General features: G+C 39.0%; 1 protein-coding gene and 1 non-coding gene across 3 annotated transcripts in view; one reads left to right on the top strand and one right to left on the bottom strand.

Moving 5' to 3' along the window:
- Positions 1-1,435: 1,435 nt before the first annotated feature.
- Positions 1,436-27,777, top strand: part of YWHAE (tyrosine 3-monooxygenase/tryptophan 5-monooxygenase activation protein epsilon) — a 35,288-nt gene continuing 8,946 nt past the window's right edge. Inside the window, exons 1-2 of one of the 2 annotated variants that reach the window (XM_020909829.2) lie at positions 1,436-1,613; positions 25,106-25,305. In XM_020909829.2, coding sequence (XP_020765488.1) covers positions 1,550-1,613; positions 25,106-25,305 — 264 coding nt within the window. In that variant the 5' untranslated portion in view covers positions 1,436-1,549. The remainder of the gene's footprint in view (positions 1,614-25,105; positions 25,306-27,777) is intronic. The other variant, XM_020909828.2, reaches the window with a different exon arrangement.
- On the bottom strand, positions 23,034-23,140 carry LOC139039233 (U6 spliceosomal RNA). The gene has a single exon (XR_011492556.1). It is a non-coding gene; the product is annotated as a U6 spliceosomal RNA (small nuclear RNA).

Genomic DNA, 27,777 nt, shown 5'->3' with positions numbered 1-27,777 from the left:
CTGGTGATCTGTTTCACCCTAGATAATATACATGTTTCAATGCTGTTCTCTTGAAACATCCCACCCTCGCCTTCTCCCACAGAGTCCACAAGTCTGTTCTATACATCTGAGTCTCTTTTTCTGTTTTGCATATAGGGTTATCATTACCATCTTTCTAAATTCCATATATATGTGTTAGTATACTGTAATGGTCTTTATCTTTCTGGCTTACTTCACTCTGTATAATGAGCTCCAGTTTCATCCATCTCATTAGAACTGATTCAAATGAATTCTTTTTAATGGCTGAGTAATATTCCTTGGTGTGAAGTACTATTTCTATTTGTCCTTTCCTTCCTATTTTCACTGCTATCATCTATTACCTTTCAGTGGCATTAATGTAATAGCCTGATAATTTATCCTGTTCTTTAGTCATTGCTATACAATATTTAATAACCTTCTTAAAGAATAATTATGATGGTGTCATCCTCCATGCAAAATCATCAACAAATAGCTTCCTTGTGCCCACTGGAGTGCAAACATCTCAGCTTGCCATCCAGGGTTCTTCATAATTCCAACCTTTTCATTCCACAATAAAAAAAATTTTTTTAAACATATTTGGCTGCAATGGGTCTTAATTGTTGTATGTGGGATCTAGTTCCCTGACCAGGGATGGAACACGGAGTCCCTGCACAGGAAGTGTGGCGTCTTAGCCACTGGACCACCAGGGAAGTCTCCTTATTCTACATTTATTGCAGGCTTTACCACACATTTTACATTCTAATTACCTGAGCTTTAGTCTTGCAACATACCGCATACTGTACTCAGTACAAGGTGCTAGGAATCCACTGGGGTACAGACCAATGGATTCTTTTCCATTCCTGCCTCCTGGACCTCATTCTCATCTCGGCCCTACTCTTCTGCACCTTGGACTCCAGACCAGACTTTTCTGAGAACTTTTCTGTTCCTACTCCATGGCGGGCCTAAGGGGAAAAAAGAAGGCCAAGGGAGAGGAACAGAAAAAGACCGCAAAGTGTGAAGGTGAAGTGTGAAAACTGGACCCCTGCTTCCCCTATTAGGTACAGCAGGGCCCTGAATGAGGCCCAGGACTGAGCTTGGCTGAGGAAACAGGAGAGGAGTCACTTTCAGAGAGGATGGCTTGTCATTACAAAAACCTTCACAGCCTCTGGTTTCTCTGCCCGCAGTCCAGGCTCTGCCGCTCAGTGTCTTCTGGAGCGGTCCAGGCCGGCCTCATCTGGCCTCGCTAGCTCCCTCGGGGCGCTCTCCTTCCCCGTAGAAGCAGTTCCCGCCTCAAGCGGCCCCGCTGAGCTCCCGGAGGAGGAGCGTCTAGCTGGTTCCAACCTCCTCGGGCGCGGAGCACCCGGACCCGCCCCCCGCGCCAGTTGCCAGGGAGCGGTTGCCATAGAGCTGAGCAGTTGTCCGCGTGCGCAGGCGGAAGTCCCGGATTGAGGCGCCGCCATTTTTCCTGTCCGGACGCGGAGCGAGAGGCTGAGAGTCGGAGACGCTATCCGCTTCCATCCGTCGCGCAGACCCTGCCGGAGCCGCTGCCGCTATGGATGATCGGGAGGATCTGGTGTACCAGGCGAAGCTGGCCGAGCAGGCTGAGCGATACGACGGTGAGTTGGGGGGGCAACGGGGGGCTGGAATTCTCGGACCCTCTGCCGCCGCCCACAGAGGCCGGGAGCGGGAGACAAAATGGCGGCATCGTCGCCGAGCCCGGCCCGGGGACGTGGATTCGGGAAGCAGGAAATAGCCCGTGGGCTCCCAGAGCGGTAGGAGGCTCCAGGCCCAGCAATTTGACTCCTCGGGCGTCCTCACCTGCAGACACAAGAGAGCTAGGAGGCCAAGGCCATGGGGTGGAGGAGTTGGTTGTAAAATGGCGGCTGGGGGGGAGGGCGAGTCCTGGGGCGGGGGAGGGGGAGGAGATGGCGGGTGCTTTCTCTGGGCGAGCAATCCCCAGGGGAGCTTCTGGGCCGGTTTGGGGACGTGGTGAACAATTGGGTGGCGTGATGAAGGAAGAAACACCCGCCACATGGGGGAGAGTGGCGACCGGGAGCTGGAGCGCGGGCGCCTTTCGGGGAAATATGGCGGGTGGGGGCGGTGGCTTTTCCCCGGAGGCCCAATGTGGGGCGGCGGCTGTGGAGTCTCACAAAGGAGAACCCTTACGAGCGGAGGGCTTCTCCGGGCTTGTGGTGGGGGGCAGCCTTAGATGGGGGTGGGGGAAGGAGGAAGAGAGTGGGAATCACTGCAGTTCATCCTTGGGCGGAGGCCAGCTGAGATGCTACGATCGGATTTCCTTCCCTTAGGCCGGCACACCTTGTAGTGGCGTTTTTTAGGTTTCCCGTTCAATCTCGCCTTTTTCTAGAGAGCTCTAGAAAAACGTCTCTCAAGCTCCCTCTCCTCAGACTTACCCCGCAGAGCTCGAAGTTTCTGTTACCATTTTCTGGGCTCCATAAACTGTAGAACATGGAACAGGAAACAAGGAGCTCATGACTCTCTCAGTGCCTTTCCCATGCCTGTGCCTCAGTCTACCGGTATTTAAAAATGATGACTCTCCTGTTTATACGCAGCATTATGACAAATGGAATGACCTGTTGAAAAATAAAAGTTTTTTCAAATAACGTTTAGTGCCTATTTTGATTGACACCCCTGGCTTAGAATGGGTGTTCTTCCTTCATTGGGGATCTTTGCCAATCCCAAGGCACTCAGCAGACTTGGGTTTTTCTATTAAGAACATAAGGGATTTCGGCAGATCCTGTTTTCTTCCTTCCATTTTTAATAAACGGTTATATGTACAGATTTGAACAATCTTTCCTCTTCGTTGCTTCTTTGTTTTTAAAGGTGCCATAGTCATTTTTCAGAACTTTATTGAAATGGCCCTTGTGTCTGTTCGGTCAGTCCCAAACTGCTGCTTTTTAAAATTGCCCCTCCCGACTTGGGTCCCCCTCCCCCCGTTTTGGACCTTGGTACTTGAATTGACTCCACATCCGTTAAACTAGCATTGTCAAAACAAAAAATCATATACATGGTTTTTATGTTTTTAATGCTGTTGTGGGATGAGATATGGTTGGGTTCAGGTATCATTGATCTTGAATCAAGCCACTTCAAAAGGCTGTGTGGGGACTTTACTTGAATGCCTTTGGTCACGTGAATACCCTCAGGGCTAGTCTATGTGTGTCATCATTAGGATTTGGGAATTTGAAAATTAGGAGAAAAGACCTCTAACTCAAAATTTAGTGAAGATTTCTAAATTTCGTTTCATAAATCCTTAAATTGCTCTTTATATTGGACAAGATTCTTGTTAGGAGGCGGAGGGGAATATGATGGGGAAGTACAGCTCAAGGTCAGATTTGTCTTTATTTTAGTATTTAAAAGTCAAAACAACCATAGGTGTACTTGTAATAAAAGTTTTTTTCTTCTCCTCTTGCCCCAAGTAAGTTCCCCTCTTAATCTATCACTACCCTTGGGAAAAAACTCTAAATTATATTGGAATGTTTTCTCTTCTGTAGGGATTTATAGTCTTTGAGTAAAACTGCTGTGATCACCAGAAAGGAAAGTGTTTTTTTTTTTTTAAGAACTTGTTTTAAAAACTGATTGGAAGCTCGTGATTGTAGCTTCCAAGTGACAATTCAGTGTGAAATCATATTTTGGAATTGAGCGTTGTTCAACACAGGACTGGATAGCCACATCCTTAGCCCTGGTTAACTGTCCTTCAAGATCCAAAGGTGGTGGCGGGTGGCGTCTGGGGTGTGCGGTCTGCCAGGTGGAGCGGGACTCCTTGACTGTTGGGTACACAATTGGAAGGGATTCATTGGAAAGGAAGAAGAGGAAGACAGTCATTTGGAATCAGTCTGTACCTGTGTCCATTCCTTAATTGGGTGCAATAATTCAGTTTTGTTTGTGGTAACAAAAAATGATTCCGTGGTTTTAGTTATCAAACAATTTATCAAGTATGGGGAAGATGAAAAGTACATTTGACGATTTGATTTGGAATAGTTGGGTATGAATATTGGCTTTTCTTCTTGTTTCTGCAATACTTTGTTTTTATTTTGCACATTATGTTGAACCTAATACTTACCCTTTTTGGTAGCATCATTTAATTCTGTACTGGAGAATTGGAATCGATTGATAGAGACTATTTAATGGTACTGGAGGACGAACTAAGCTGCCTTCAGGAAAGGGACAGTTTGGGATTGCAGACAGAAAAAGTACAGAAGTTTGGGGCTAGGACGGTCGACTTTCAAGATTAAATCTAGCCTTCTGTTACGTAACAACAGTAGTGTCAGGGATAGTTTTTATATCATTCATAGCCATATTAAGCGGATCATCTTTTAGCATTCCTGAAGTCTTAAACTTCACATCATGTATATGAACCATACGAGGGATAGTGGTGGGGAAATGAGTACTTTTTACGTTTTTTGAGAATAGAGGGGTCCGCATAAACTATATTTGGGTTGTAGGGTAGTTGTTGGTTTTGTCCTTTGCTCACTTCTCTTCTCCGTGTGATGATTAGCTCCACTTGAGGTCGGGGTAAAATTTTGATGGGTTACGTTTGATTCAATCTGTGACTGCAACACCAGGAATGCATCTTTTCTGAGTGCTTGAGAGCGCCCCCTTTTAAGACACCAGAGCCCCATCTCTGACTTATTCTGAGGGGTGGGGTGCATTTTTTGAATCAATTGCTTAATGTCCAGCTTGTTAGGGAAAAAGGGTGGGTAAATTAACTTAGTAATGAGTTTAAAAGCACAGGCTAAGTATCAATCCTTTGACTATGGCAGTAATTTTTGTTGTTGCTGTTTCAACTAACTTGATTGAATGTTTTTTCCTGCTACCTAATCATAAACACTCAGAGTTGGATAATGCAGTTAGAAAATTCCTCCTACTTTTGGTTTTTGTATTTAAAGCAGTTGCTCTTTTGTGATACTTTTGTTCATGTACACTATAGTTTTGTATATGCACAGTACAGTATTGTGCATATTGGGCATTATTTCTGTCTATTGGTTTACAAAACTATGGAATAGAATGAAATCATGAATCTTTGCAGTTTGAGATGGTAATAGGGTAAATTCTTACTGTGGACATTTCTAGGCACTCTTCACCTTTGTATGAAAAGGCCTCAATATGAATTCTAGTATGGGGAGGAACACAAATAATTAAACTGAGCAAATTTTGGATTTAGTGCAGGCAAACCTACTGAAAGCCCATACAGTCTTTTCATGGTTGTTTAATAGGTTGGTCAAGGAAGTATGAAATATTTAAAAAATTTCTTTAACCTGGTAAAGCAAGTGAAATTTTATCATAGTAAATTAATGTATCTAATTTTACAAATGAGTTTCAAGTACTTTAAGAAGTTGATCTGAAAGCATCTTTTTTTTCCTTTGAAGGTCTGTAAGGCTTATTTTGCAGAAATTTTCAGCCTTATATTTCAGTAAAGTATGTGTATTTAAACAGTAATGACAGGCATAGGATAGGTTAAAATTTTAAACTTTATAAAATTCTGCGTTTATATAGAACTTCACATTTCGCAGGCTACCTTCACAAAATTTTTTCTTTCATGTGATACTGAATGTAGGTAATGTTATTTCTATTTTATGGTTCACGAAAGAATTTTGAGATTTAGTGATTAAAAAAAAATTTTTTTTTCTATATCACATGACTAGTTGGCAAGTATATAGCAAAGCCAGAATTTGTCTGTCTGACCTTTAGACCAGCCAGTACTCTTATTTCTCCTGAGCCACTCACAAAAGACCTATGTGAAACTAAATCAGATGGTGCCTTGTGGGGGAAGGGAGTATTCTTATTTTTTTAAGCAGTTACTTCACATAATATGTCTTGGTATTTGTGAGGACTAATATCCATTGTAACCTTTTGTTTTCTTTCAAAAACAAGGCACCGTGAATGAAGCTAGAGTGAGGGATTGTAGGTAATTTAAGTGTTGGTATTAACATTTTTTTCATTTATCACAATGTCTGTACTGGGATATAGCTTAGTGCCATGCATTTCTATAAAGTACTTTTAAAAGGTGTCTGCCCCTCACCCTAGTCTTAATGGATGCAACCCTTAAATTAATGACACAGTCAGAAATTTTGGGGCAGGGAAGTTGGCAAATGATTCACAAATGTTACAAATAGTAGCTTAGCTAGCTGTCAAACAGAATCTGTTAAGGGGTAATGGGAAACAAAATTATATATTTACTGTTTTTGAAATGATCAGTTAACAGTTTGATACAGTTACATACTGATATATCGAAGTTGACAACTTGGTTTGTTCAGATAACTTTTACTGTTTGAGTTTATGAAATATTCATGCAGGTCACACTCCTAGGAACAGTTTCAGAAGTTCATTTAAGTTGACCAAATTGTGATAACAACTGCCATAATAATAAAAGGGTCATTATAATTTATAATACAAATCGAGATACCTTGAAATGAAGGGATGAGAATTCATAATCATGCTGAAATGGGTTGTCTTGAGCTGCAAACTTGACCTGTGATCATCCTGTGTGTATTTGTGTATATGTGTGTGTATATGTATGCATGCATGCATGCATGTGCGCGCTCAGTTATATCCAACTCTCTTGGTACACTAGGGACTGTAACCCATCAGGCTTCTCTGTCTATGGGGTTTTCTTGGCCAGAATACTAGAATGGATTGCTAATTCCTCCTTCAGGGTTTCTTCCTTACCCAGGGATTGAACTCCACATCTCTTGTGTCTCCTGCCTTGGCAAGTGCATTCTTTACCACTGAGCCACTTGGGAATCCCATGATCATCCTACTGAAGACCATTTCTTGCTGCGCTGCTAGTTTGTCTCACTGAGAAAGTTCCCTAAGCTTTGTCCATCTCCCTACCACCAAGATCTTAGATCTGAACCCCCAGAATATTGGTTTTCTTTCCAATGAAGTTATCATTTGGCAGAATGTTAAGACAAATGAAAGGCAAAGTGAAAGCTTTCCTCTTCTCAGTCCCCTTTCCCCCAAATAGGAGCTAGAAAAGTCATGGATATGGTAGTTGCTGAAAATAGAGCTTGCTGGCACACCAACTAGTCAATTTGACTGATAGTGTCAAAGCCAAGTGTGTTGGTTTTATATATGTCTACTTTGAGCTAGACTTTGTATAAAAATACTTGCCTTAGGTGTTAGCAGCATCGTCTGTCTGATGTTCAGAACTTTCTCCAAATAACATTTAAAAAAAATTATTTGTCTGTACTAGGTCTTAGTTGTGGGAGAGGGGCTCTTTAGTTGCAGCGTGCGAACTCCTAGCTGCAACATGTGAAATCTGGTTCCTTGGCCAGGGATCGAACCCGGGCCCTCAGCATTGGGAGCACAGACCCTTAGCCACTGGACCACAAGGGAAGTTGCCCAAATAACATTTTTAAAGTCTTCACCTGAGTCTTGTTAGGACTGTTACGTTTAGAACACCAAATCCTGAATAGTTTAGAAAGAACACCAAATCTTGAATAGTTTAGAAAGCATGATCATTACGCTGATTGATCTTTTTTGAAATTTAATTTTGAATTTATTGTCCCTCTTCCAGTGGTTCATTACAGTAGCTGGGTAGATCAGTTATTAATTTGTGATTAGGGTAGGATTTTATCTAGCTAAAGCAGTATGAAATGTGTTTGTTGAACTCTTTGTGTAAAATTTCAAGGAGACACATTACTATGAATAAGAATTATGACTTTCATGCTTTGGCAGATGTGGTATTGTGCAGAGGCCTTGGAATCATTCTGAATTCCCCATCTGTAGAATGGAGATTAATAGTGTCTACCTTGCATGCTAATTTACAGGGTGTTAATGAACTTGTGGGGTTTTGTATACTACAACGTATAATTACAAGGTAGTAGTATTAATTGTGAAGACTTTGTATTACCCACTGTCAGAGATGATGTGAATGTTTTTGCTGCAGAACTAAATATTAGAGAATAACCTTTCTTAAGTTATATTTAGCAAGTGTATTCTCATGGATTTAGTGTTCAAGTTATATTTGTGTAAAGGTTTTCAAAATAAAATCCTTAATCTTAACTCTCTTTAAAATTACATATCCAGAAGATGAAGGTTGTCCAAATTTATTTTTAAGCAATGTAAAGCTATTCTTTGGCCATTATGAGCTGATATGTAGTTCATTTTGGGCCCTATCATGGCATGTGCGATTGTTCCCTGACCAGAGATGGAAGCTGTGCCCCCTACTAGTGGACTGCCAGGGAAGTAGGAGGGACTTCCCTGGCAGTTCTTTGGTATTAATTTCAGGTTAATATCCAGGAGGATATACTGATCTCCCTAGCAGTACCTGTTGTGTATGGGTTTGGAATGAAAGGTTCCACAGTTTAAAAAAAATAAAAATAGATCAGCGTTAAAAATATTTGCATGTTAACAGTCTTAGGTTACTGACTAGGAAAAATTATTACCAGTTTCATGAGAAGTGATTCTAAAGGCTTAGTGTAAGCCTTGGGCAGTGAGTGGGTTCTGATTAAAGCTATGAATTAATACTACTAAGTCCTTGGTTCAAAGATACAGTAGGACTTTGGAATGGCTATTATGACTTGTGTTGTAGAGATGTGTCCTGTGTGAGTGTGTGTGATTAATTAATTTGCCCATAATGGGCTAAATTATAAATTAGTAAATATTTATGATAGGATTACCATGAAGATTTCAAAACATGCCCTTTGACTATAAAAATATCACTTGGGACAGTTATGATTTTGCTTCTGTAAGTTTGTCAAAAGGTATTAGTACAAAATTTTTTTGTGTGTGCAGAGTAGACCCCCCTCTCCCCGCCCCGCAAGTTACTCTAGGAATTTCCTGGTCGTCCAGTAGTTAAGACCCTGAGCTCCCAATACTGGGGGCATGGGTTCAGTTCCTGGCCAGGGGACTAAATCCCACATGCTGCAACTAAAGATCCTACATGCTACATCTAAGACCCAGGGCAGCCAAATAAAATACATCACTATGAAAGTTTTGTGTGAAATTCTGCAGAAATTATGGAAAGATTTAGACTGTGAGCTCTTTTTTCCCTCCCCTCCCATGTGTACCTTTGGTCATTTACTTTCCCAGTCTTTTTCTTTCTGCCTTTACCTCCTCTTCATCTTATCTTTTTGGTTCTGCTACAGATAGACATGTTTGCATGCCTGAGGGAATATCTTCTTAAATTCTGAGAGGAGAAATCTGTTTTGAGTAGATTAAGAGGGATTCCCCCCCCCCCCCTGTCAATATTGAGACTAATGGGAGAGATAACCTTTCTGCAATCAAAATTGTAAAATCATGCCTTTTTTTTTCTACCTACCAGAAACTAATTAAGAGTGTTTAAAATTTTTTTAAGGTAAGTTTTTTTATTGGACTGGTTGCATGGCTTATCAGATCTTAGTTCCCCAACCAGGGATCAAACCTAGGCCCTTGCCAGTGAAAGTGGAATTCCCAAGGCTAAAAATTTTTTACTCTTTTTTAAGAGAAGATATGAATTCATTTTAGAGTGAGAGGCTCCTCTGTTTAGGCTGGTGTGTGAATAAGAGAAATGGTACACATTTGAGTGTCAAGATTATTGTGTTTTGAAAAGCCTTCGTATTCAGAGTATGTACCAGGCACTTGGGATTCATCAGTAAACAAAACAGACAAAAAGTCCATTCAAGGGGCTTATTTTGGAGTGAATGTATAAATGCTTTTACTTTTTAAAATATTTGTCCGAGACATGTCTTAGTTGCAGCACTCAAGATGGGATCTTTGTGTCGTGTGGGACCTTTTGTCAGTGCGAGAGGGCTGTAGTTGTGGCTTCAGTTGTTGAGGCACATGGGCATAGTTGCTCTGCAGCATGTGGAATTTTAGTTCCCCAGCCGAGCGTCAAACCTGTGTCCCTGCATTGTAAGGCAGATTTTTAACCACTGTACAACCAGGGAAGTCCCTGTATAAATGCTTTATAGAATTACTCTTCAGTTCAGTTGCTCAGTCCTGTCCGACTCTTTGTGACCCATGAACTGCAGCACGCCAGGCCTCCCTGTCCGTCACCAACTCCTGGAGTCCACCCAGACCCATGTCCATCGAGTTGATGATGCCATCCAACCATCTCATCCTCTGTCTTCCCCTTCTCCTCCTGCCCTCAATCTTTCCCATCATCAGGGTCTTTACCAATGAGTCAGCTCTTCGCATGAGGTGGCCAAAGTATTGGGAGTTTCAGCTTCAGCATCAGTCGTTCCAGGGAACACCCAGGACTGATCTCCTTTAGGATGGATTGGTTGGATCTCCTTGCAGTCCAAGGGACTCTCAAGAGGCTTCTCCCAACACCACAGTTCAAAAGCATCAGTTCTTCAGCGCTCAGCTTTCTTTATAGTCCAACTCTCACATCCATACATGACCACTGGAAAAACCATAGCCTTGACTAGACGGACCTTTGTTGGTAAAGTAATGTCTCTGCTTTTTAATATGCTGTCTAGGTTGGTCATAACTTTCCTTCCAAGGAGTAAGCGTCTTTTAATTTCATTGCTGCAGTCACCATTTGCAGTGATTTTGGAGCCCAGAAAAATAAAGTCAGCCACTGTTTCTGCTGTTTACCCATCTTATCTGCCATGAAGTGATGGGACCAGATGCCATGATCTTAGTTTTCTGAATGTTGAGCTTTAAGCCAACTTTTTCACTCTCCTGTTTCACTTTCATCAAGAGGCTCTTTTTAGTCCTTCTTCACTTTCTGCCATAAGGGTGGTGTCATCTGCATATCAGAGGTTATTGATATTTCTCCCAGCAATCTTGATTCCAGCTTGTGCTGCCTCCAGCCCGGTGTTTCTCATGATGTACTCTTCTGTTAGCATGTGTAATTAAGAGTTAATTTGAGTTAGTCAATAACAACACTGGTGTTTGGTATAATTGTAGGGCATTATATCTGGTGCTGGCCCCTGTCCCATATCAAAGACTTGTAGAAAGCTACATTTTTTCTTCATTAATTAACTAGAGTTAAGTGGTATTAACAAAATTTTCCTCAAAAAATATTTTGTAGACTGTGATAATAAAATCCTATATTAATACCATCTGTTATTTATTGGTAGCTATTGCAGGTGCTTACTATTATCTCAGTCCTCAAAAACAACCCTGCAGAGAAGGTACTACCTATTTTACAGATAAAGATTAAGGACCTTAGGAAAAGTGACAGTAGGGGATCACTGGGATTCAGCTAGTCTTTTCATTTCCAAGTTGATATTCCACTCACTTTCATATTTATATGTATGTAAACAATAGTTCAAACCAGTTGCTTTATTTTGTTCCTTACATTTTAATTTTATGACTCAAAGGTTGCTTTGAACTGTCTTTTGGCTTAATTCTGTTACCTTTCATATAGGAAGAAGACAGAAGAGTATAGTACGTAGGCTTGAGTATATTTTCTAGTGAAGAGAGACGAAAGTAGTTATGAGAGAAATTAATTTCAGCTGGGGATTGTGCCTGTAACTTTGAGTTTTACTCCAGTCAGCTGAGTTACTGGTTCACTTAATTATGTAATATTCATTTTCTATGATCTAGCGTAATGTTGAGTGGTGATTGGAAGGCCTGCAAGGTGAGGCCTCAATATACCCCAAGTGACATCAACTTTTAAGGAAGCACCAGGATTAGTGAGGGAGTGTCCGTGAATATTTTCCCTCAGAGATTGGTTTTGCTTTTTTTTTTTTTAATTTAGTCAATTTTACCTATTTCCACTTTCTAGGTCTGTTTTTCCCTCAGGATAATGGATTCAGATTTGCTGCATTTGCAATTCTTTTAATGCAGCACTGTCACATAGTTCTCTTGGAACTATGCAACATAGGGACTCTGGGTATTTTGATCATTTTGGAGAAGAGGTGTATAAAATCCTGCTTTTCCCCCCAAATAACATGAACGGAATTTCTTTCTTTCTTTTTTTTTTTGCTAGTTGTCAAGGATAAAGAGAATTTAGAAAGACTCTATCCTCATTGTTCTTTCCAGACAAGAATTGGTCTCAGTGTTACACTTCACAGTAAAATTCAGTTGTAAGAAACTGTTCGGATTTATTAGATTATATAGTTTTAATATGATTCCTTAAGTATAATCAGTAGAATTCCATTTATTATTTTGGAATTTTTCTGTTTTATATTTTAAAGAAGTGTCTCCTTTCCCATTACCCATTGTGACAGTCTTTGTTTCTTTCTAGCTTTGAAGTCTTAACTAGAGCTTATTCCTCAATCCTCTAGCTTTTTCATATGACCGTTGAATATGATCACATGGTTATTTTATTTAATCAAGGAATCAAAAAATTAAAGTGTTGCGCATGAGAAAAATACTACTGTTTGTAAATTCTTGATATGAGACTGAAGCTTAGAAGCTCTAGGAACTTAATGATACAACCTTTCTCTTTATGTATCTTTTTGGTAGATGGCTTTTCAGGTGGGTCTTTTGACCTTGGGTTTAGACCAGTTGCTAAGTCAAGTCAGTTTTTCCTCTTCCCAACATATACTGTTAATATGGTTCTTCTTCCTTCATTTTTTACTACTGTAAAAGATGCTAACTACATCAGATGTACCATTGATTAAGAAAAGTCTGGGTTTCAGAGATGTTGTGTAAAAATGTTTCCTAAAATAAATACGTATTTGTAGTATATATACATAATATGCTACATTCTTTTATTGAATAGTCATTATATGTTATTCAGCCATGTGCCTTTTCCCCTCAACAAAGCATTTTGAATATAAGAAAAGTTTTTAAAATAAAAATCGGACCATTTCAACCAGTCTAGCATGAAAATTTTAAAATTTCTCATTTATTCACCTTTGTCAGTCTACCTTTAAGGAAGGAAACCTTTCTAAGAGATTTTACTGTACAGCCAGGGTTGAGAATCACTGGAATAGATCATTTTTCAAACATGTCACTGAATTAGAGTCACTGAGAGTGCTGCTTATGGCATTTGATATATAATGGAACTATATGTAGGCTTGTTCTGTTTTTTTCCTAGTCTCCTGTAAATGTGTTATCATACTTTCATAATTTAAAAAAATTAAAAATTTAAGGCATTTGATGGGTACTCAACTGTAATACAAACTTCAGGTATATAGTTGGATTTGACTAGATGACTTTGTAGAACTCACTTCTTAGAGGCTTTCTCAGCCATTTTTCCAGAGTTAAATATTATAATTATCGGAGACCCTGAGTTTGAGAATATGGGAAATTCTGTGGCAGTACTGCATAGTTTTTTGTCTAGTTTTTAAAAAAATTGTCAATTCTTATTTTTGAGTGGCACTGCATACCTTATGGATGGACCTCTGACTATTTTTCCCCCTTAATTTAATATAGTTTATTGATTTCTGTCACTTTTTCCTGTATCTGCCTCTGTATTTTCATATTATGTTTTGATTAGTTGGTAGGATTAGGAGTTCACTTCTTCCTCTGCACAGTCATTCCTAAAGATTTCTCCTAGATATCCATTCTTGTACTTTTTTTCCTTTCATTGTACTTTTTAATCAGTAGGTATTTATTTAACATTTCTTAGGAATGTTCCACATTGTGAATGATAAAATAATTTATGATACCTAATACAGAGGAGTAAAACTCCTAGTAAAAGGAGTTTAGTTTTCCTCCTGGAGAAGGAAATGGCAACCCACTCCAGAACTTTGCCTGGAAAATGCCATAGATGGAGAAGCCTGGTGGGCTACAGTCCATGGGGTCGCAAAGAGTCGGACACGACTTCACTTTCACTTTTAGTTTTCCTAGTGTTAATAGATGAGATACTCATTGGGGTGGATAAGATTTGGATGGTGGGAGAGGGAGATTGCTTTAGATGTATCATCAAAGCAATAAGATATGGGGTGAAGCATCTGAGGCCTAAGAATGGAATTGTCTGGGCCAGAAAAAAAAAATGAAGCCAGATTGTACAAGAGGCTTTATTTATTAGATTTAGATTTAAGTTCTGTGTGTATTTTTTGTGATGATAAAAAGTTTAATTCAGCAAGAGTATAAAACAAAGCACATAATGCTCCAAAGTGTATATAGTAAAAATTGACAGAACTGTGGGAAGAAGTTGACAAACCTATTACTGTATTGGGAGGTTTCAGTAAACATCTCTTAGTAAATGGTAAGTCAGGCAGACAAAAACAAGTGTAGAAGCTTTGAACAACACAATTAACAAGCTTGAATGAAAGGACATAAAAGAAAATATATACCCAACTGTAAGAGAATATACATTATTTTCAAGCACAAATAGAACATTTATAAAAATGCATTATGTAATCATAAAGTCTGCAAATTTGAGAGTAATCCTTATAGACCATTGAATTTTAAATTAATTGGTACACAAATCACCCAGAGGTCGTCTTTAAATAGAGATTATAACCAGAGAGTTGTGATGGTGGATGGGATTCTGCTTTTTCATAAGCCAGCTGATGTCTGATGTTACTTGTCTGCAGACTGCACCTCCTGTATGAAGGATTATAGATGATGTTCTTCAACTGCAGCTTCTTAGTTTGAGTTTCTCTAGAAGTGGACCCTGAAACAAAAGATTTAGGAGCCAGTGATTTACTTTGTTGGTGAAGGAAATATCAGTTGGAACGTGAGGGCCAGCTGATAGCCCATAAAGGTGTATTATCAGGCTAACTACTTCTGTGGGCAGTTGTTACTGAATTACCATGGAAGAACTTTGAAGACCAGTGTCAAACATATGTCTCATAGCCTTCTGCTGGAAAGAGAGGAGAAGTCAGTGTCTGACTTCAAAGGACAGGCTGATAGGCTTATTAGGAACAAATGCAGCTGGTGATTTGAAGTTGAAGCCAGTGCTCATTTCTTGATTTCTGAAAATCCTTGGGCCCGTAAAAATTCCTCTTAATCTACTCTGCCTGCACTCTATAAATGGAACAAAAAAGCCTGGATGTTTGGCACGTCTATTTACAGCATGCTTTATTGAATATTTTAAGCCCACTGTTGAGGCCTACTGCTTAAGAAAAAAGACTCCTTTGAACATATTGCTGCTCACTGACAATGCACCTGGTCACCCAAGAGCTCTGATGGAGACGTACAATGAAATTAACGCTATTTTCTTGCCTGCTAACACAACATACATTGTGCAGCCCATGGATTAAGGAGTCATTTGAAGTTTAAAGTCTTATTGTTTATGAAGACAGTGATTCCTCTGGTGGATCTGAGTGAAGTAAATTGAATATCATTTGGAAAGGATTCTCCATTCTAGATGCCATTAAGACTAAGTTCTGTGTTCTTTATTTAGCTCATTACTGTGTCAAGTGCTTTGTCAACACTCCAAGTGCTTACATCTTCCTGGATTCCTGTTTGTTTGTTTTAAAATCTTACAAGAGGCAAACAAAAAGATTTTAGCATGTTATTGAGTTTCTATTAGGTGCCAGGGAGTTTATGATGCAGTCTTGTTTTAACCCTCATAACCTAGTGAGTGGTGGCTATCTTCCAAGTTGTAGGTGAGGAAACAGGTTCATAAAGGTTAAGTGATATAGGTCAAAGTTACATGTAGCTATGACAAGAATAGTAAAAATGATACTGGAATAAAATAAGACCCCTTTGAGAGGTTTCCCGGGACCCCCTATTTTGTTTTCAGCATCCTGCTTGTTTCTGGTACTCAACACAAAATGTACTTGTAGATGTCACATTTTTAGTTCCATCTGCTTTAAGCCATTTAAACTTTTGTTTAAAGAAAAATCCCAGAAATGGCTTCCAAATCTTGACCAAACTGTTTACTCAGATTAGTTTTTTAATATTTCTTTCTTAATACGTGTAAGATAACGTGTCAATGTTTTGGTCAGTTTTAATGAAAGATAACTAGTGATTACAGTAGCATTTTGTTTCTCTAGAAACATGTCAGTGATTGAAGAAGACTCCTAAAACTACACACATCAGCTTCTTACTGTATTTTTAGATCTTTTCCACATTATTAACTATTGGAATTAAAAAGGGTTTTTTTTTTTTCTTTTTTTTTTTTTGGCTGCATCTTGTGGTTCGTGATCTTAGTTTCCCAACCAGAGATCAGACTCAGCCCCTTGACACTTAAAGCATGGAGTTCTAACCACTGCACTGCCTGGGAATTCTCAGTTAAGAAATTTTCAGGGAGGGGGGAACGGGATGTGGAATACATGTAAATCCATGGCTGATATCATGTCAGTGTATGAAAAAAACCACTACAATATTGTAAAGTAATTAGCCGCCAACTAATAAAAATAAATGGGGAAAAGAAAAGAAATTTTCAATAGACTGAGTTATTATTTTGAGTAATGTAGAATCTTAAGTTGTGTTTCGGTACTGCATAGAAGTCTTCAGTGATTTGGAAGCACACTCATGAAAGTGCAAAAAACCTTTTAAAGTGATGTATCACAGACTTTGTGATGTAGCTGAATTATTAGTGGTAAAACTAAATTGTCAAATTTGGCAGGGATTTTAATGTTCAATTGCCTATATAAGTCACTTTTGCGTTCTCAGAATATATTTTGTAACCAGCTTAATCTGATGGGTTTATGAAAATATAGCTCTGTCAAAAACCATGTTCCTTAGGGATCATACTGAATTTGTTTGATGGTTAACCGATAATACCTGCCCTTAAAATTACTCAAATCAAATTTCTTTTCTATGCTTTATGGTACATAATTGTTGGTGCCAGTAGTGTATTTGTCACTGTGATGCAGAAAAGGGTAGTTTTAGAGAAACTTTGGCTCCATCTGTATATTCCTAAATATATATATTTTTTTAAATATTTATTTATTTGGCTGTACCAGGTCTTAGCTGCAGCATGTGGGATCTTCAGTGTGAAGTCTTAGTTGTGGCACATGGGATCTGGTTCCCTGAGCAGGGATTGAACCCAGAGCCCCTGCATTGGGAGCTCGGAGTCTTAGCCACTGGGCCACCAGGGAAGTCCCTATTCCTAAATATTAATGGTCATTACTACTAAGAAATGAATCACAGAAACTTCATAGAAGTCATGAGTCCATCAGATCATCTGAAAGCAGCATAATACCTGGACATTCACATAAATAACTTGCTTTTTAAAAAAAATAGATTTATGTTTTTGGCTGTGGTGGGTCTTTGTTGCTGCACACAGGCTTTCTTTAGTTATGGAGAGTGGGGGCTACTCTTTTCGTTGTGGTGGTTTCTTTTGTGGAGCACAGGCTCTGGGCAGACAGGCTTCAGTAGTTGCAGCACGTGGACTTGGTAGTTGTGACACACGAGCTTAGTTGGCTCCAAGCACGTTGGATCTTCCCAGGTCAGGGATCGAACCTGTGTCCCTTGCGTTGCAAGACGAATTCTTAACCACTGGACAACCAGGGAAACCTCTCATGTTTATGAGAGGTAACTTTCTGTAGAAATACTGTCATTGGTTTTTTGAGATCAGAAGTATCTGAGTGAAGACTGCTTCTTATGTAAATTGGTCATTTTCTGTGACTCTTCCTTTTTACTTAAAGATCTACAGTATATGGTAAATTCCTCTTAGATTTAGTATCTTGGAAATTTTTTTCCCAACACACTTGGAACTTTTTTTATCAAATACAGTAACTTGGGACATTTTAAATTGTTGCTTTTGTTGTCATTAACCATAGGCAAAATTTGTTATCTGCATTAATTAATTGCCTGTAATTTCGATCTGTATATATGCTTTTATAAGTAATGTCTGATTTGACAGTTTTTTAAAAATCTTAGTGTGGTTTCATTGGCTTTTTTTAGAGCTATACTGAGTCTCTGTGGGATGCCCTCCCCGCTTCTTCCAACCTCTTGTACTTGAGCAGTGAGGTCATGTGAGTTGTTTTGGCCAGTGAAATGTGAGCAAAAATTTTTGTCTGTCTAACTGTATAGAGACAGTGATGAACCCTTTCCTGATTACTTGTTTCTCCCCTTGCTTCTTGAACTGAAGTACCAAGCCTGAAGTACCAAATGGTACAGCTTAAAAACGGTGGCCTTTCCCAAACATTTGAGTGAGAAGGAAACCTTTGTTGTGTCAAGGCTCTGAGACTTGGAGAATAATTTGGTTCCCAAGCACACCTGTTCTATCCTTTGAGAATACAGAATTATCGATTGCAGTTCAGAAAGGTTGAAAACATGTTGACTTTCTCTTTGTACTTTCAGTTTTAAGATGTTAAATAGATTACATCCAGGCCTCTCTGCTTTCCAGAGTCTTAGGGGAGGCCAATCTGTCTCGAGATTATATGCCAGACTCTCTAAAAATGAATGAAATCATCCTTTGGCTGTTAGGTTAAGTATGTACATGCTGTCATATGAAGGGCATTTTGGATTCGTGGCATGCCTCAATGTGAATGAATAATTAAAGGGTATAACACTCCCCCCTTTTGTGCAAACTTAGTCTGTGGTGGAGTTCCTTGTTTTCATCCCTTAATTTCTAAACCATATCTCTTAACTAAGTATTGAGATTTTAAGGGAGACATTCATCACATTAAGCTCTTTGGCCAACTGGAGCTCTTTCATCTTAGGCTTTTTAGTTCTTTCTTTGTCCTCAGCCTAGCTACTCTAAATATTGTTGCTGACACAAGTCTGGTTTTCTGCTTTTTATTCATTTGGGAACAACTCCCTCCCCCTAATGCAGACATCAGGTTTTCCTTTGCTGCTGTTCTCTTTCCCTCTTTTAGCCCAGATGACACAAATGTTTTTTTCTGTGTATGGTACAAGAGCCATTTATCTTCATATATCCTACCTTTCCCCGATAATCATAAGATGAGAATGTTCTAAACTGTTTAAACTCTTTGACACTGGGGCTTCTTTGTGGTCCAGTGGTTAAGATAGCAGGAGTGTGGGTTTGATCCCTGGTCAGGGAACTAAGATCACACACTATGAGGCACAGCCAAACAAAACTTTTTCTCAGCAACTGGGAAATTACTTATTTATTCTCTACCCCTTGCTGTTCTCATGTAGTGAAGAATGACTTTTTGTGTTGGTGATTCCTTTTTATTTATTGTATTATCCTTATTTCAAAATTTTTATTTTGTAAAGTGTAAGATAATAGTCATCGTGTGGTAAATTAAAAAATAACTAAGTGGGGGAAATGGTGGCGTTATATTGAAAAGTACAGATCCTACACTGGTAATTCTTTCTCTTTTGAAAAAGTACTCTCATTTAATAGAAATATTAATGTATCTTTGGGGCGTAAACACTTCTCTGTTAGTTTAGATGTATACATACAAAATACATTCTGATAGATCCTAGACTAATAATTTCAAACAGCCATGCCTGATCATTAAAAATTGGTCTAGAGAGATTTTTACTGAGGTGATTTTTATCATTACAACAAGGTGAATTTTACAGAGTTTTAAAATTTGCAGAGGTACTTTGCTTTTTTCCTCTCTGGCTTTCCAGTGATAGTTCTGAGTCACCCCTGAGATAACTTTGCATTCTTTCCATTTGACATAGTAATTTGGGAAGCTTGCCTTCATGTAAGCTAGAAATAAATTTATTGTCTTAAGTTTATTCTCATGTTGGGTCTATGGAGGAGTTTCTTTTCACCACTCCCCAGTTAATTGAAATTCTGCTATTATCATCATGTCTGTCATTTGGATTACTTTTCATTGAGAAAGGGGGACTACAGAGTTTGAGACAGAGCTACTTAGTTTATCTTCATTGTGTGTGCGCCCGAGCGCTAGTGTAGGAAGAGAGAAAATACACAAAATAACAAAATTTACTATGTTGATTATTTTTAAATGTATAGTTCAGTGGTGGTAAATAAATAGATTCATACTTTTGTGTAGCCGTTACTATCCACCCCCATAATTCTTTTCATCTTGTAAAATGGAAACTATCCATTAAACAGTAACTTTACTTTCTCCCCTCAGCCTCTGGCAACTAACATTATACTTTATTACTAAGTATCTCATATAAGTGGAATTGTACAGTATTTGTCTTTTTGTGACTGGTTTCTTTCACTTAGCATGCTGTTCTCAGTGTTCATTTCTGTTGTAGCATATTGCACAATTTCCTTTTTAATAGTCCATTGCAAGTGTATGCTATGTTTTGCTTATCTATTAATTCATTGATGGGTTCATTGATGGACACTTGGTTGCGTCCGTGTTTTAACTATTGTGAATAATGCTGCTATAAAAATACCCAAATATATCCCTTTAAGACCCTGCTTTCAGTTCTTTTCGGTATTTACCCAGAAGGGGGAATTGCTGGGTCTTATGGTAATTCTATTCAGAAATTTTCAAGGAACCACCATACTTGTTTACACAGCAGCTGTACCATTTTACATGTCCACTAATAGGACACGGGGTCCAATTTCTCCACATTCTTGCCAACACCTGTTTTCTGGTTTCTTAATAGTAGTGTGAAATGGTAGGCCATCTTAGTCTTTTAAATAGGTAAAAGGAAGAGCTGGATTTTTTTCCCCTGTTGACTGTCTTTCTGTAAACATACCTTATACCCTAAGGGGCTCTTGATTGGAAATCCAATCTGGTTATTATTTAAAATGACACTTTTCTGTCCTCTGTTACAGATTGCTTTGATGGGTTTATTTCCTACCCCCTCCTTTTTTTTCCACCAACCTGTCACTTTTCCATATAAAAGACAAGTCTATAGCCTTCACATTCACATACTTTGTGCCTCTTCTGGGTAATCTATAGCAGGTGAATCCATAAGGCTTCTAGAATACCGTATACCAAGTTCTTAGAATATCCCCAAATGCCTTGACTTTGTATTATGAAAGAGTTTTGGTCTTCTTTAGTCATTTCATGTACAGGATTCAAGATCAGATCATATAATATTATGAGTCTCTCTATAGTTTTATTAATTGTGAATATTACTTGAATGTAGTGTAGGCATTTACTGCTTTCCAGGAGGCACTAGTGGTAAAGAACTCGCTTGGCAATGCAGGAGACATAAGAGACCAGGGTTCGATCCCTGGGTTGGGAAGATCCCCTGGAGGAGGAAATGGCAAACCACTCCAGTGTTCTTGCGGGGATAATCCCATGGACAGAGGAGCCTGGAGGGCTAGAGTCCACAGGGTTGCAAAGGACTGGACACAACTGACGTGATTTAGCTTACGCAGCAGGGTAGTCAGTAACAAATAGGGGCAAGCTGCTTCAGTGTGATGGACTAGGCTGTTACTCAGTGAAGGAGAAGTGACCTGGAACAAAACAAGCTTAGTATTTGGTTCAGCTCTCCTTTGAGTTGTGAGGAATAAATTATATATTTCAGAGTTTCTATAACAGTGGTGATTTTCAGTCAGCTACCCATTGTCCCCCAACTATCAAGAGTCCCAGGAATTGTATATTGTTGCCTAAACCTCATGTACTAAACTCTGCCTCCACAAATAATGATTTGACCATGAATTGCTGTTCTCTGGCACATAAATTGTGAACATATCTGCTGCAGAGAGATTTGACAGCCTCCCTCCATGCAAGAAATGCTGAGATCTCATTAATAGTTGCTGCAAAGGTGATGTCATGAAATACTAATTGTGTTTGAGAAGTTTATGTGAATTCAACTGGTGTTAATCCTCTGCTGTTTTAAGACTGAGGTTTTGGGTGTGACTAGTCTAGAATTTTGGATAAATAGGGTTTTCACATGGTTTGGTGGGGGTGTATTGTAGTTAGGATTATGTTTCTATTGCTGGTGTTAAATGGATGCTGAGGATGTGAAAAGGTGTTAAGGATGACACCAGTGACATGAGAATTTCACTGTAGTCATAGTTTTCACAAATTGGTGCAGAGCACTGGTTGTAAGGTTTCTAGCAGTGGCGTGAAGCTCTTTCCTCCTCTTACTCATGCCGCCCTTAGGCTTACTCCTCCTGGGACGGAAACGCTTCTGAGGGCAAAGAGCTGTAAGTAGTGTTGGGCTTTTAAAAAGTAACGGCTGTTTTTTTTTTTTTTTAATGTATTTAACTGCCCCGGGTCTTAGTTGTGGCGTGTAGGGTGTTTTTTTTGTTGTTGTTGCAGCATGTGGGATCTGGTTACCTGACCAGGGATTGAGCCCTGGCCCCCTGCATTGGGAGCTTGGAGTCTTAACCACTGGACCACCAGGGAATTCCCTGCTTTTAAACTCAGTAATTAAAAAGCAGGTAACTCAAAAATTGGCAAAGCATCGAATGGATATTTTCCAAAGAGCCTGTACACATAGCCAATTAGCATATGAAAAGATACTCAACATCATTAGCCATCAAGGAAATGCAAATCAAAATCTGAGATACCTCTTGATGCCCACTAGGACGACTTAAAAAAAAAAGGAAACAAGTGTTGGTGAGATTATGGAGAAATTAGAATCATCCTCACTTGCTGACCCTATCTATAGTTTCAGTCTTTAAGTATATATTCAAAAGACTTGTGTGCATTCTTACATGAATGTTTATAGGAACATTATTCATAATAGATAAAAAGTGGGAAGTCAGTGTACAAAAATACATTAACTGAACAGATAAAGTGTGGCATAGATGTATGTAGTTGTTTAGTTGCTCAGTCATGTCCAACTCTCTGCGAACTCATGGACTGTAGCCCACCAAGGTCCTCTGTCCTTGGAATTTTCCAGGCAAGAATACTGGAGTGGGTTGCTATTTCCTTCTCCAGGGGAATCTTCCCAGCCCAGGGATTGAACCTGCATCTCCTGCATTGCAGGTGGGTTCTTTACTGCTGAGTTAACCAGGGAATCCCAATTTTTAGATATTTGAGTAATGTTTTTCCATATGTAATGTTGTAAAGCTCTGTAATTTAAAAGAATTATGGTCCTTTGTTGGTGTACCTAGGCTACTTTTTACTTAATTTTATTTAAAAATTTCTATATATTTGGCTGTTCTGGGTCTTTGTTGCTGCATAGGCTTTTCTCTAGTTGCGGGGAGAAGGAGCTACTCTTGTTTGTGGTGCTTGGGCTTCTCATTTTGGTGACTTCCCTTGCAGCAGAGCATGGGCTCTAGGGCGCTCGGCGTTCAGCAGTTGCAGTGAGAGGGCTTGGCAGCTGTGGCTCCCCGTCTAGAGCACACGGGATCTAACCAGTGTCTCCTACGTTGGCAGGTGGATTCCTTACCTAGTAACCTTAGCTTTTACCTTTACCTTAGCCCTAGGGTACTTTTTTTTTTTGAATTCCAAAGATATTAACTGTTTTAATATGAAAAAATGAAAAAAAATATGGAACGCTTCATGAATTTGGGTGTCATCCTTGCACAGGGGCTATGCTAATCTTCTCTGTATCGTTCCAATTTTAGTATATGTGCTGCTGAAGCGAGCACCCTAGATTACTTTTTAAATTGCTTTGTTGGTAGCAACTTAGGTGAATTACTGTTTCATTTTTTAGGCATGTTTGTTAGTTTTTGAGAACTAGTGTGGCAGTGAGCTTGAAATGATACCCTCTTTACTCCTAAACACTGCCAGTATTTTTTTCCATGGCTGTGGTTTAAAAAAATTGGATGTTTTAAATGAATGCTTTCAGGCTCCCACAAATGAATTAATTTTTTTCTAATATTTTTTTAAAGCTTCAGAATTGCCTTAAAAAATCCAGCTGTATTGATGTAAGATTTTATAACATACTACTTTACACATAAAATTGTTTTAGTAAATGTGATCAATTGTGTAACCGCCATAGAACAATTCTATTTTCCCCAAATTTCCTTTGCTCATCAGCCCCTCACTTCACCCCCATGTCTTGATAGCCACTTCCTTTCTATTTTTATAGTTTTTACAGTTTTTTCTCTAACTTGATTTAAGTGGAATCATAGTCCATTTAGATCTGGCTTTTTTCAGTTAGCATGGTGTTTTTTAAAGTTCATCCAAAAAAAAAAAAAGTTCATCCATGCTGTTACTTGTATCGGTAGTTTGTTTTTTATTCTTGAGTACTATTCCATTGTATGGATGGACATTGGGGTTGTTTCCACCTTTTGAATATGATGAATAAAGTTGCTCTGGACATTTGTATAGTTTTATGGTGTAAGTAGTTTCTGTAAGAAATTACTGCACTGTTTTCTAGAGATCATACCATCTTAATGTTAGTATTAACTTCCTGATATTAACTTCCTGATATACTTTATGGAAATATAATTTTTGGAAACAGATCATTCCATAGGATTACACATAATTTAGCATATCATTAAGCAGTGTTTCATAAAGCCACCATCTTCATCATATAATTATTATGTATTTATTATGCATACAGTGTATGCTAAAGATGCTTGTAAAATGCAGATCCTTGGATGTCATTACCAAAAGTTCTTACTCCGTAAAGTTGGAGAGTCACATGGTAATAATGACATTTACTCATTTCAAAACCATAGTTTTCATTAATATATTTGTTTACTTCTTTGCAACATTTCTTTGTATTTATTTCTTTGCCCATGCCTATCTTAGTTCCCTGATGAAGGATCAAACCCGGGCCCCCTGCATTGGGAGCACAGAGTCTTATCCAGTGGACCACTAGGGAAGTCCCTTCATTAATAAATTTGTTCAGTTAGTGTTTCTTGAGGGGACTTTGGTTTTTCCTTTGCATTCACATGCATTTGATTACTTTTTCCTGTACTCAAAATCTCCCAAGGTTTATCTGGGCCTCTTTGTTTGCTCGCCATCTAGTGGTAACAAGTAAGAACCACCCAAATGGATGAATTCATAGGAGGTGTACAGTGCCCTTCTAGAGGAGGAAGGATTGGAAAATCCAGAGAGAAGTTTGTGACTAACAAAAATGCTAACTATATGTTTGCTGTATGAATGAATGCCCTTTGCTCCCATGACTTTTTTTGGGGAGGGGTAGGAATTCAGTATTATTTAGTTGGGAAATAATTTGAGAAAAAATGCATTTTCTATCACTTTTTTTGAAAAATGCATTTTAGAGCCTGTAAATTTAAAACTTTTGTCCTAAATGGCCAGCTGAATTACTTTTACTCGGAAATGGGTAGGTATACATGCCTAATTCTCTTACTTACATGAGAGAGATGCCTCCAAGCCATACTAAATTATACTTGGTACTGTATGAAGTCAGCTTGGTTCCATACAATTTATATTCTAGATCTTCTTGTTCTGGGCTCTTAATTTGCTTTGTATTTTACATGTTTTTTTAGTTTTTTTGCTCATGCTAGTTTCATGATTGTGAAAGTTATTTTGCTAAAAATTTGTCTTTTGTTTTACATTAGCTTGACAAAGATTTTCTGTGATAGGGATGTTTTAACAAAACTTAGTTTGTAAGGTCTGATTTTACTTTTCACTTACAGAAATGGTGGAGTCAATGAAGAAAGTAGCAGGGATGGATGTGGAGTTGACAGTTGAAGAAAGAAACCTCCTATCTGTTGCATATAAAAATGTGATTGGCGCTAGAAGAGCTTCCTGGAGAATAATCAGCAGCATTGAACAGAAAGAGGAGAACAAGGGAGGCGAGGACAAGCTAAAGATGATTCGGGAATATCGGCAAATGGTGAGATCGTTACATCTCAGTGTTAAAGTCGCTCAGTTGTGTCTCACTCCTTTGCGACCCCATGGACTGTAGCCCACCAGACTCCTCTGTCCATGGGCTTCTCTAGGCTAGAATACTGGAGTGGGTTGCCATTCGCTTCTCCAGACGATCTTCCTAACCCAGGGATTGAACCTGGGTCTCCTCCATTGCAGGCAGATTCTTTACTGCCTGAGGTCCTGGGTGGCCTGCCTATCCTAGACACATCTTGTCATATCCTAGATAGCTTTAAAGAATGATGTCTTAGGTGTTAGACTGTTTAGACCATAGCCTAGTACACACATTGTTGTATACCTATGTAATGTATATTTTATATTTTACTGGATTTGCATCTTTTCCTCATCTGGGTTGAGAATTACGGGCTGTACAGTATTTTAGGAGAGAGGAGAAGACTTGTTTTTCTTTGAAAGCTGCATAGAGCACCATGCAAGTAGAAAACTAATCATTGTTTCTATTGTGGTGACTACAAAATACTTCATTGAGTAACTTGAAATTACCATTCTTGACAATTTGACCAATGTTCATTTGCCTGTTATATACATCAGTTGATAGGTAATACGGGTACAAAAATGAGACAGTTAATATCCTTACGGAAGATCGGTCTAGTCATTGTTTTTATAATAGAAAATATCAGAGGGCATCAGATATTGGTAAATTTATTATCTCACTTATTATATGTGGGTATATGCTGATATGTAATGTTTTTCTTGCTGTGGCTTTTGGTCAAGAAAGTTTAATCTAGAGCAGTGGTTCTCAAACCAGAAGTGACTTTGCTCCTCAGAGGACATTTGGTAGAGACATTTTAGATGAGGTTACTGCTAAGCATCCTATTATGCATAGAGTAGCCCCCCACTGTTGAGTGTTGAGAAACTGATTCTAAACACACTCTTAAAAGTACAGTGAGAAGAACTAAAAAAACTGTCACAAAGTTAGCATGGAGTGAATTTGGTGGATAGAGGGAAAGGGGAAACAGCATTTGCTGACTTACATGAGATATTTCTAAATTGCAAAATACATGTGCAAGTTACTGTATTTAATGTTTAAACTACCCTGTAAAGAATAGATGTTGTTCTAGTTTCTAGATAAAAACGGGTGTCCTGAGTGATTAACGTACCTGGGATCACATAGAAGGTGGTGAGCTGGTACCAGTGTGACCATTATCTTCAAACACATTGGAACAAAGATTATGGATTGTCAGTAGACAGGTTGGTGTTCCAGAGAGATGAGGAAATGAGGAGGTTGAGAGTGCTGAAGAGAGAAGTCTGTGTGCTAGATTGTGGGGTTTGGGCTAAGAAGGAAAAGAAGCAGGAAGCAAAGAGAGGAAGTGATAAATTGGGAGAAGATGAAAGGGTCAGAGACTGGAGGTCTTGATGTGTCTCTTAAGTATAAATAACAGGAGTAAAGAAACTGGAAAAAAAAAAAAAAAAAGTTGTAATCCAGTAGTAAAATATTGGAACTTAAAAATTCCAGGCTAGAATAGTACAGTTAAGAGTGCACAAATAAAGGTCATGGAGTTGAGATCAAGGAGAACTACATTGAAAGGAACATGATAATGCCTTGGTGTGTGATACCAGGAATTGGAGAGGTAAGCTGTAGATGCTCAGTGAATGTGGGTGAAGGGCCTGCAGAGATCTATTGATGACAGAAATTGATATTTTAAAACATAGTGGGTGAGCTTCCAAGAGATGAAGGGTTTGGAGTATTAGAACAGTCATCCTGAGTCAGTGAGGACTTAAGAGAATTCAGAAATCACCCTCCTCTTAGAGCAATCTATCTCTACTTGAAAAGCCATAAAGAAGGTAGTTCGTTCAGGAGAGAGCTGGTTTTACTTAGAATCAGTACGAGATTATAGAAGAGTGAGTAGGAGAATTATTTACAGTGGAAAGAAGGTTGCAGAGGGCACACAATGAGTTTGGAAAGGTTAAACAATGTCATTGTGAAAGAGTGAAAGTATTCTCGCTCAGTTGTGTCTGACTGTCTGTGACCCCATGGACTGTGGCCCTTAAGGCTCATCTGTCCACAGAATTCTCCAGGCAGGAATACTGGAGTGGGTTTCAGTTCCCTTCTCCAGGGGATCTTCCTGACCCAGGGATCAAACCTGGGACTCTTGCATTGCAGGCAGATTCTTTACCATTTGAGCTACCAGGGAAGACATTGTAGTAACAGAAAATTGAGAGGGGAATGTATGTGTGGAGGTAGTACATGTTTTTGCCATGATAAACAAATTGAAAGAAGTGGCAGTGTTTACTTCAGTCTGTAGACTTTTGATGTCATAGCTGGTTATGGATCTATCAGTAAGGTGGTTTACAGTTGAGCATAATAGTGGTTAAGGAATATGAGTCCCAGAGGCAAAATGCCTGGCTTTGAGTTTTTATTCCATCCCTTAGAAACTGTGAGCCTAGCCATGCAGGCTGCTTGGGTTCAAGTTTTCACTCG

This window comes from Odocoileus virginianus, chromosome 17, assembly GCF_023699985.2.
Source record: "Odocoileus virginianus isolate 20LAN1187 ecotype Illinois chromosome 17, Ovbor_1.2, whole genome shotgun sequence".
Classification (NCBI taxonomy): Eukaryota; Metazoa; Chordata; class Mammalia; order Artiodactyla; family Cervidae; genus Odocoileus; species Odocoileus virginianus.
This window is presented reverse-complemented; position numbering and strand designations above follow the sequence as displayed.